Source organism: Chenopodium album, chromosome 11 (genome assembly GCF_948465745.1).
Source record: "Chenopodium album chromosome 11, dcCheAlbu1.1, whole genome shotgun sequence".
Taxonomy (NCBI): domain Eukaryota; kingdom Viridiplantae; phylum Streptophyta; class Magnoliopsida; order Caryophyllales; family Amaranthaceae; genus Chenopodium; species Chenopodium album.
The window spans coordinates 23,662,361-23,673,214 of NC_137844.1; the positions used below are offsets into that span (position 1 = coordinate 23,662,361).

The 10,854-nt window shown below is 35.2% G+C and overlaps 1 protein-coding gene across 1 annotated transcript; it reads left to right on the forward strand.

Annotated features, from left to right (window-relative positions):
• Nucleotides 1–2,512: 2,512 nt before the first annotated feature.
• On the forward strand, nucleotides 2,513–9,755 carry LOC145567495 (sulfoquinovosyl transferase SQD2-like). Its single transcript, XM_081626786.1, has 11 exons — nucleotides 2,513–2,941; nucleotides 3,978–4,044; nucleotides 5,545–5,615; nucleotides 6,438–6,555; nucleotides 6,656–6,729; nucleotides 6,841–6,896; nucleotides 6,986–7,069; nucleotides 7,224–7,311; nucleotides 7,409–7,486; nucleotides 8,639–8,695; nucleotides 9,072–9,755. Exons 1-11 carry the CDS (start codon nucleotides 2,628–2,630, stop codon nucleotides 9,565–9,567), a joined length of 1,503 nt encoding a protein of 500 aa, XP_081482912.1. The 5' UTR covers nucleotides 2,513–2,627; the 3' UTR covers nucleotides 9,568–9,755.
• The last annotated feature ends 1,099 nt before the right edge of the window (nucleotides 9,756–10,854 follow it).

Below are 10,854 nucleotides of genomic sequence, written 5' to 3' on the forward strand. Positions count from 1 at the left end.
ATGACAATCATGTCCTTGTAGCACAAGAAATGGTGCTATAAATCATACTACCCACTAATCTAAAGTGGTCATTAATTGTCCATCATTTAAATAACCTCGATTAGGGATAATTTTCGATTATAATATTAAATTATCACTTAATAGGTGTTTCTTTATCCAAGACATTGTCTTGATACCCTATTTTGAATATTCTCAAAATCGAATGGACTCAATGTTTAATCCTAAACCACAATTAACCCATAAATGGACTTCTTAAGCTTGCATACCTTCCCGGCAATTTTTTTGTCGACAAAACCATCAGGCTGTGTCATGTACACGGTTTCTTTCAGGATTCCATTTAGGAAGGCGGTTTCGACGTCCATCTACCATATTTTGTAATTGTAATATACGGCAATCGCTAGGATAATTTCGATGAACTTAAGTATTGCAACTGGAGAAAAGGTTTTATCATAATCAACGCCGTGAATTTTCCTATAACCTTTTGCTACCAGTCTAGCTTTGTAAATGAATACATTTCCATCTTTGTGAGTTTCAATTTGAAAATCCATTTACATCCGATAAGTGTGTAACCTTCAGGTAAATCAACCAAGTCCCATACTTGATTTTCAAACATGGAGTCCATCTCAGATCTCATGGCTTCTTTCCATTTAGCAGAGTCGGGGCTTGCCATAGCTTGCTTGTAGGTTGCCGATTCATCTCCATCAACTAATAGGATGTCATGATTCTCGGTTAATACGACACCGAGATATTTATCAGGTTGAGAATTTTGCCTCTGTGACCTACGTAGGGTAATGGACTGAGCATTTGCATTGTCGGTTTGATTTTGCACAGTTTGACCAACGTCAACAGATGCTGTTTGAGCACTTTGACTATCAATTTGATTTTGTTGCTTTTCCTCTCGAACATCATCGAGTTCGATTTTCCTCCCACTTGTCATTTTTTAAAGGTGTTCCTTCTCCAAAAAGACACCATCACGAGCAACAAACACAGTGTTCTCGGATTTGTTGCAGAAGTAACACCCCTTAGTTTCTTTTGGATATCCCACAAAGAAACACTTGTCAGATTTAGGGTGAAGTTTGTCAGAAATTAACCTTTTAACATATGCTTTGCAACCCTAAATCTTGAGAAAAGACAACCTAGGAGGTTTCTTCGTCTATAATTCATATGGAGTCTTTTCTACAGCTTTTGGCGGAGCGCGGTTTAGTGTTAGTGCTGTAGTTAGAAATTTGCGTGTTCATCACCAAAATCAATGAGAGCGCAATCACGAGAGCGTGGCAACTTGAACTTGCAAATGGACTTGAAACACACAACTGGACCCCGAGCAATCACCTACAAAAGACGCCAATTAAGAGGAGAAAACAAAATAAAATAAAACTAAACTAAAACTACGGATTAAGAACTAAAAATATGAAAAACTCGTAAAAACTAATCGAAAACCGAAAAGAGTTATTAAAACGGAAAATAAAAGAAAACTAAGAAAATTATATGAAAATAATGAAAGAAAATATAGAAAATGAACCTAAATCTTATTCTTTTGAGCGCCATAAATGACGCTCATCAATATTCCAGTAACGGGATATTCGTGTGTTGCAGGTGTCCGGGCCGTCTATCCGAAGAGCGTGGCCAGTGTCCCAGGGGAAATCATAAAAATACCCAAAACAAGGCCCATACGGGTGAATGTGACTCCATGACTCATTTCTTACCATCATCTCCGATCCTCCTTTCGTGGTTCTGAACCTTATGGAGTTAATAGTCTCATGGATTATAAATGGGGAGTAAGTTTCACGGGTCAATCGTTGTTGCCTATCGTTGTCCCTTTATCGTGGTTGTCTTATAATGATCCGCGAACAGTTTACACGTTTCTTAAAAACTTGTTGGCGGCTCCCTACTTTCCTTGTCCCTAATCGTATATGTCAATTCCCAGTTCCTATGAGTGCCAAGCATATTCACAATATGCTTAACGTAGGCGCGTTTTGAACGACGCCTATACATACCTCAAACTCTTAGAGGTATGAGTTTAAAATTCATACTTTTGATAACCAAACATATGGTATGAGTTTTAGTCATTCTGGACTCATACCTTATGCCTCATACCTATATTCTGCGAACCAAACACCCCCTTATATTGTTTGAATTTGACGATCCTTAATCTTCAATATCGTTTATTAATATTATTTTTTTTGTATATTAAATATCATCTAATTGTGTATTTTTTTTTTAAAAAAAAAAAAAAAATTATGATGTTTGATGATGACGATATACTTTTATAATCTCCTCTATTGGTGATTGATTTTCAGATCTAAATAACATTCGTAATGCCGTGCAAAAATAAGAAACTGATGAACAATGATGTAAGATTTTATTTATTGTGATCACAATAAAGTTGTCGTGCAAGAAATTAACATGGCTTCCCCACAAAATGTATGGGGAAGCATATGCCAAAATTATATGCAATTATACTCTTAAGTTTAGAATATCCCACGAGTAAGGTGCCTTTGGATTCCCCCAAAAAAACACCCCAATCACATTGCCAAAATAATTTATCACAATCAAATAAAACCACACATCATCAGTCAGCTCTTAAATAATCTATCTCCTCCTCCTCCTACATATATTTAACAGTCTCAATGATGACTTCTTCTCTTTCAATAAGGTCTTCTCTTTCTCTCTCCAATTGTCCCACCTGCTCTTCTTCATCTTCATCTTCTCTCAATTCTCTACATTTTCCTTCTCAAAGACAAATACCCATTTCCCAGAAAGTGTCAAAGAATAGATCTTTAAGTTCTAAAGTGCAGAAATCAGAAAGGGTAGTTGATAGATTTGGTGTTAAAGCTTGTAAAATGGCCATTAATGGTGAAGAACAAGAGGCTCCTTTGCTTGAAGAAGCTGAGACTTCTAAACCTCGTCGGATTGCTCTTTTTGTTGAGCCTTCTCCTTTTGCGTTAGTATCTTTCTTTTTTGCTTATTTTTTGGGGTTTAAATTTGTGTTGAATAATGATGAACCCCATATAATTTCTTAGACTTTAGTGTAAAATGGAATTTTGTCTTTGAATTATGTATAAACATTGTTACTATTTCATCATTTAATTTGAGATGTTGGCTAATTATATGTACTGAATCTAAATTGTACTCCCTTGGTCTAAATTGTTGGCTAATTATATGTTGTGATTTGGAAAAATGGGTAATCTTGAGCTCCATTGGTTTGCTAATTGCTAATAAATGTGACAAGTCATCAACTACAGTATAATTTTGACAATTTTACTTTGTCTACTGCCTTAAGATATTCCAAACATTGGCAGGATTTTTATTCCAATTTAGTTGCGCCAAAATTCATATTGAGTTTGATTGATGAATAAGTCTTGTATTGCTCTTTTGGACCAACACTTGGTGTTGAGTTTGTATTGATTATTTTTCCAAATTCTTTTGATCTATAATAGGTGGTAATGTTTATGACTTTATTTGAAATTTGATTAGCGGAGCCAATATCCATGGTGATGCATCTCAATTGAATTGGTTAATCTCTAAGTATATGCGTTTCTTAATAAATACATCACCAATCAATACCACCTATAACGACAATATATGTCGTGGTGACGGATGGTAATAAAAAACAGATATTTGGGTTTGGAAACACTTGGACATTGACATGGGACATTGCTTAAAAAATAAATATAAATTCAATATCATTCCTTCTATATACTATTGCCTATCAAAGTATCAAATACGAAGTAGGATGGTAAATCAAACCTGGTTTCTAATGTCTTTTATAGCCATAAATAAATTATGAGAATCAAGCAACTATGTTTTTGGTTTGGTGGAGATGCTTCTCCAACAAATAAATGTTGTTGTTGGACATGTCTTGTATGGTGTTTATTTCTATAGACAATTATTCAAATTATACTAATGGTTATTGCGTTGATAAAACAGAGAAATTACAATCCACTTGCTGATTATGTTTGCATTTTTTTGTATTGCAGTTATGTGTCTGGATATAAAAACAGGTTTCAGAATTTCATTAAATATCTACGTGAAATGGGTGATGAGGTAAATCCTTTACATCCTTCATACTTATATATTCTTATTATAATTGTTTGCTATTTATCTCCATTTAAGTTGATGGTAAATTGGTAATAAATGATGGTTGTTAATGGTTAATTGGTAATTAATGATGGCCGTTAATGGGAATGAATTGTATATAAAATTTGCTTATCAATATCCATTCCTATGGCACTGTTAGTTCACTCTGTATTGTCCCTTTTTACTCACAAATTTTCATTACTATCCATTATCATTTAGGGTTGTATTGGGTGGTAATGAACATTTATGAATAAAATACAAGTTTAGGGACGACATTACACTACTATGAACATGAGATGATACTTTTCTTTTCGAAACTATGCTTATATGCAGAGATGATACTTTTCTTTTCAAATTATGCTTATATTCATTCCCATTACGACAATTTCTTTTTGAGGTTTTTATCTCTTGCATTTCTTTTTATGATAAAATATGTCATATCCTTTTTTTTTCCCTAGCTCTATACCTTGATTATTTTATTAATTTTTCTTTGATCTCCTTTCTATGCTCTTAGATGTTTGGGATGAGACAAAAAGGTCAAAGAGAAAATTACAAAGGCAATTTTGAATGTGTGTCACATGTACTGGGGGTATTGGCGTAGAGAAACAGACCCTTTTTCTTCCATCTAGCTTTCTTGACATTTTCTCAGGTTGTAGAAACCACTCCTTAGAGGATTATCACTTCAAGAAAGCTTAAAGTAAACAAGTTGTGACCATGAATGAGAAGGATGAGAACTTATTATAGACTATTTTGGATTAAATATTAGACTTGGACAAATAAGTCATAATACTCGTAACACAAAAACTTGAATAAGTGTCAGATTCTGTTTTAAAGATACTAATGATAATTCAATAAGACGAGAATGTAATTCATGAGCAAACTGCAAATTATATGTAGTTGCCTCTTTTTCATCATGTGTACTGTCTATTAAACACTTAAATCCAAACACCTCCCTTGTATAATATGTTACTAAATACATCAAGCACAGATTGAACAAGAAAGGAGAAATAAGGTTACATTGTCCGAAAATTCTGGAAATTGAAATATCAACGGTTATCACAGTATCACATAGGACATTGAGAAATTTGAGCTTAAAGACAATCTTAATCCACTTTCTCCATTTAATACCAAAACCATTTTACCCCGTCATTGAATGTAAGAGACTCCAACTAGCTCTATCATTTACCTTTCCTGTGGTGTGCTTAATAAGTTAATAGTACCAAAAGAGTAAACCGCTTGATTGGAAATTGTTGACCAGCTCATCAAATTTTGTGCTATTCATTCATCTAAAATCTGCCTACCCTGCACATGAATTTTGGTCAGGAACATCAGTAGAAGATATTTACTTGGAGAACAAAGTCTTAGAATACTAGTGGCTATTTGTTTGACTGATCGATCTAGATCCCGATTCCAAAATGTATCACACACACACATGGCATACACAATGGTAACTGTTTATCTTTCCAGGTGATGGTTGTGACAACACATGAAGGAGTACCAGAGGAGTTTTATGGAGCAAAGTTAATTGGCTCACGAAGGTTGGTATTGTTGCTTGAAGATTAAGCATAATGATTGAATCATCACTTCATTAAATCTTCTTAAATAATGTGGACTTTACTGCTTTTTATTTTCCTGGCGCGCCTACTATGCTGTTGGTACAAGCAATTATCTATTTCTGCAGTGGCTTATAAATAGGTGCTGAGGCACAAGGAGACATAGGCTGTTCCCCTTTTTTTGTGAGGTTGGACAATTTATGAGACATGCCTTAGGTGCACTGGACCCAAAGCTGCACAACTGCTTTGTTTTCGACCAAAATTGTTGTTATTAAGTGTGTTTCAATTCAATGATACATAAGATGCAGAAAAATCCATATTACCTTTCTGCACCTTGAGCCTTTATTATACATTGGTCTTCAACCTTTTATTTCAACTTTATGGATCCAACAAAAATAATTTCATTTGCGAAATTCCGTGGGCTATGATGTAGGAACTTGGCCTTTGTTTGCTATTGAATCTATGTCTTCATATGTAACTGAATAAAGGGCATGCACTGTTTTTTAACCTATGCTTTACGACATCTATAGGATGCAATGTGTAATAACTTTCCCAGTTTTGCTTCTTTATTAATTTGTTACATGATTTTGAATGGAGCAAATACCATAGCAGGGGTTGTAATAAATTTAAAGCAATCCTTGTGAATGTGTGTCCTAAAAAATTTGTTATTTGGTGCATGACAATGTGCGGTTTCACCTGCTGTCGTCTTGTATTTTTGTTGATCTATGTCCGCTTGACTTGTGCTTGATGTCTGTATGTCATAATATTATTCCACTTAGGTTTAATGCTGCTTTTGTGATTTTGCAGTTTTCCTTGCCCATGGTATCAGAAAGTTCCTCTCTCTTTGGCTCTTAGTCCCAGAATAATTTCAGAGGTTGCAGCATTTAAGCCTGATATCATACACGCATCATCTCCTGGTATCATGGTGTGTTGGCATGAAAACAAATGCTGTTAATTTTGAGTATCAATTTTATCTTTGATTAATTGTATAAGCAAGCTTATTAAGTTAATCTACATGTTTGTAGGTATTTGGTGCACTAGCCATTGCAAAAATGTTGTGTGTGCCAATTGTGATGTCATACCATACTCATGTCCCCGTGTGAGTTTCTATATCTATTTTTTTTCTTCTTTTTTTCTTTTTTTCTGCATGACAGTACCTATAATTTTGGGAGTTCTTATAGAACCAAATTTGTTTCTTGTATATCTACAGATATATTCCAAGGTACACATTCAGTTGGCTAGTGAAACCCATGTGGCTCGTCATTAGTAAGTGTTTCTTGGATATCTGAAATCGGTTGCTATGAATTATCAATTTTGTTTTTCTAAAATAAGCATGAATTACTTCTCTTCGCCAGAGTTTCTGCACCGAGCAGCTGACCTCACTCTGGTACCTTCAGCAGCCATTGCAAAGGATCTGTTGGCAGCAAAGGTAACAGCAGGTAATTAGTCTTCGGCGTTTTGAACTTAATTCGTTAAGTTATTATCCTTAGAATGGCCTTTTTATTCTCGTGAGAATATAGGCCAAGTTTCTTATGTTTCCACATAATAAATGTTTCTAATTTATTTATTTTTTTTAATGTGTTAACATAACAGAAAATAGGATTCGTCTATGGAATAAAGGAGTAGATTCTGAAAGCTTCCACCCTCGCTTCCGTTCATCTGAGATGAGATGGAGACTTAGGTAAAGTGAATATATTTTCATAATTCATCATAGGGTACTATGTTACATGTGAGCTTTTTTCTAACTATTATATTTGATATCCTTGCTGCTGTATCAGTAATGGAGAGCCTGACAAACCACTCATAGTCCACGTTGGCCGCTTAGGAGTTGAAAAGAGTTTGGATTTTCTTAAAAGGTATTTCTCGCTACAGGAAAGTGTTTATATAATGACAGAAAATTTGTGAATAGATATTAGGATTCATAGAATTTATAAAATTCTGCTGTATAATGAATTGCTGCTTTTCTCTTAGCTAATTTTAATTATTTGGAATAGTATCTTAGCTAGGTTGTTTTGACTAGCCATGTTAATTCGCTTACTTTTGTCGTGGATAATGTGTAACTTATTTGAGTGTCAGTTTGCATGTCTTACACCTCTTAGACCAGGGGTAATGAAGTGGAGGCATTAAAAATTTATGTTAAAAGGAAGCAAAATTTTGTGCATCTTGAGACATGTGCATCTTTTGAGCGTAATCTGCATATTTTCAATGTTAAGTTGCAGATTCAGTTCCAGTGGGAACGAAGTCTACAATGAGAACTGAAAAGTGAGAACTAATTTCGCCCCTTATTAGTAAAGCAAATAATCATTAAAGTAATTAAAGTAGTGTATATATTCTTTTAACTTTTTGTGCTTGATGTCATTGAAGAAAATTCAAAACCTTAGGTCACATCATCTATGATGTTGAATCCCCACCACTTTTTGCTTTCAACCGATCACTTTCAGTTTGACTCATAATATATGGTCGGTATCTCTATTGAAAGTTGGAAATTATTTAGGACAACCCTAAAAAAGTAAAATTATGAAGTAGTTGATGTTGGATGGAGTATATATGTATATTTCAAATAATTGTTCATGTCCAGTTAATAAGGTTTAAATGCTGTTTGTTTGCTGTTATATTCTGGATATTTTTACTACTTTAGTCTGAGACTTTGAGTCTTCCACAATTTAACTCTGAGTATCGCTTTGTTCCCAGTAGTAGTGTAGAACTAGCTGGCTATTTGTCAAACAGAACATAGAGGGGTTAACTATTCCCTTTTTTTTAAGCATTGGTCATGGGAGAACATGCTATTGTAATCACGAGGTTTGCTGTAGTAAGTTAATTGGTCTTTCTCTGAGATTTTAATGTCTCAATAATTGAGAAGAGCTAAAATTGCAAATTTGGAGTTGTGAACTGTAAATGTTTTGCACTAGAGGAGATTTGCTTTCTAATATTTCTTTTTCCTATTGCACCATAAATATCTTGTATGTTAATTTGATAGACCTAAATATCTGACTTGTGTAATTGAGCAGGGTAATGGATGAACTACCAGAAGCAAGGATTGCTTTTATTGGTGATGGTCCTTATAGGTAAATCTCATCGAGATCTTCTTTGTGCCTTTGTAGTAGATAAGGTCATGCATTAGTTCAACATAGCTACAGCTGCTAGGTTTTGGAAGGATATATGTAGACAGATCTCCAGGTGCCCCCCTTTCCTCTACCCCCTCAAGCCGGATGCTTTAGGATGACCACGCAACCAACAGTTAATGACTTGTGTGATTGTATCATTGATACTTTATGCTTTATTATGTTGAAGCATATCTGATGTCATTTGAACTGCAATGCCACTGTGATGAGCCATGCTTTCTGGTTTAGTCATTTCCTTAACAGACAGAAAAAGGCACTTGCGTAGTCAGCTGATATGTCTGTTTTATCAACTTTAATGATGTAAATAATTTCCTTTCAGGGAGGAGCTGGAAAAGATGTTTGCTGGTATGCCTGCTGTATTCACTGGAATGTTGCAGGGTGAAGAACTATCTGAAGCATACGCTAGTGGTGATGTTTTTGTGATGCCCTCGGAATCTGAGACTCTTGGTCTCGTTGTATTGGAGGCCATGTCATCTGGAATTCCTGTCGTGGGTGCTCGTGCAGGAGGAATCCCTGACATAATACCTGAATATCAAGAGGGTAAAACTGGTTTTCTCTTTAGTCCTGGGGACCTTGATGATTGCCTCAGTAAACTGAAGCCTCTATTGCATGATCGAGAACTGCGAGACACCATTGGGAAAGCTGCTCGTGAAGAGATGGAAAAGTATGATTGGAGGGCTGCCACTAAAACGATACGCAATGAGCAATATAATGCAGCAATCTGGTTCTGGCGTAAAAAGAAGGTACATCTGATGAGACCTGTCCAGTTGCTGCTTAACTTCTTTGTAAAATCACCACAAGTAAGCTACAGATGACTTACATAATTACCATTCACGGTGTTCAGATCTGCAGTATGATGTTTATAAGGGTTGTTTGATGGTCTTGAAATGAAGACCTTAAATTCGGATATTTTATTTGTGATTTGATAGCCTTTTTGTTGTACATTATGGGCCTACCTTGTTGTGTCTAAAGGCATTTATATATTGATTTTGATGTTAGCTTAGAGGAATTATTATTATTCCGAAGTAACACTTTTCATGTAATAACCCAAAATGAAAGAAAGAAGAAAAAAAGCATCGGGTTATTGTTAGTTATTCAAGTTCCATCAATCAATCAATTACATATTATTAAAGGCGAATTTAAAAGGACACTTGGCAACTTTACATTGAAAATTTTCCCTCCAAAAAAACTTGCTTAAAAAAATTATTCTTACCATAAAATAATACTTATATAATTATTGTTTTGGGGTTTTTTGTGTACCTTGGGAGAGTTAAAGCTCACAGACTGGATTCAAGCCGCCTGTACCTGCAAAACAACGGAACTCCGGATGTTCGGAGGTACGTCTCCGACGGTCAAGTTAGTACGGGATCGGAGTAAAAAACTTACGGAAAGTAAATATCTTCTCGGATTTCGAAATTAGGTGTTTTCTCTGTTTTCGAGAATAGTAAGTGATGTAATGATTGTAAGATGTCGTAATAATTGGGGGAATCTCCCTATTTATATGGTCCTAGAAAGGTGTGCCCCTGCCCTAGGGTTTGATGACCTAGCTAGGGATTTAGGCTGCGCCGTTTTGCGGTTACCTTGGGAATTGGGCCTTGAAGATCGCCTATTTCTAAGGGCTTATCTGCTTAACACACGTCAGTCCATGGGAGGTCCACTTGGAGTAGGGCTGAGCAAAACTATATGAAAATCCGAAAATCCGATGATCCGATTCGCATCCTATTCGAAAATTACGGATATCCGATCCGAAAATTATTTCGAATCGTATATCCAAAATTTGGATTTCGGATATCCGATATTCGAAAAATGTCTTATCGTGCGTTTTTTTTATACGGTGAATGATTACTTAGTTGCTTCAAAGGCCTAAACTAGCTAACCCTAAAAAAAAAAAAACCCCACCGCCTCTCTTCTCATTTCTCACTCATCTATTTCTCTAATTACTTTCTCTCTCCTTTCCTCATCAATCCCTCTAACTTTCTGTCTCCTTTCTTCTTCTAAAACATCAATCTCAATATTTGAATCATCTTCTCAATATCTCTCTACATTGAATCATCTTCTCAATATCTCAGATCTTCTCAATTTCACGACTTCACTCGTTCGTT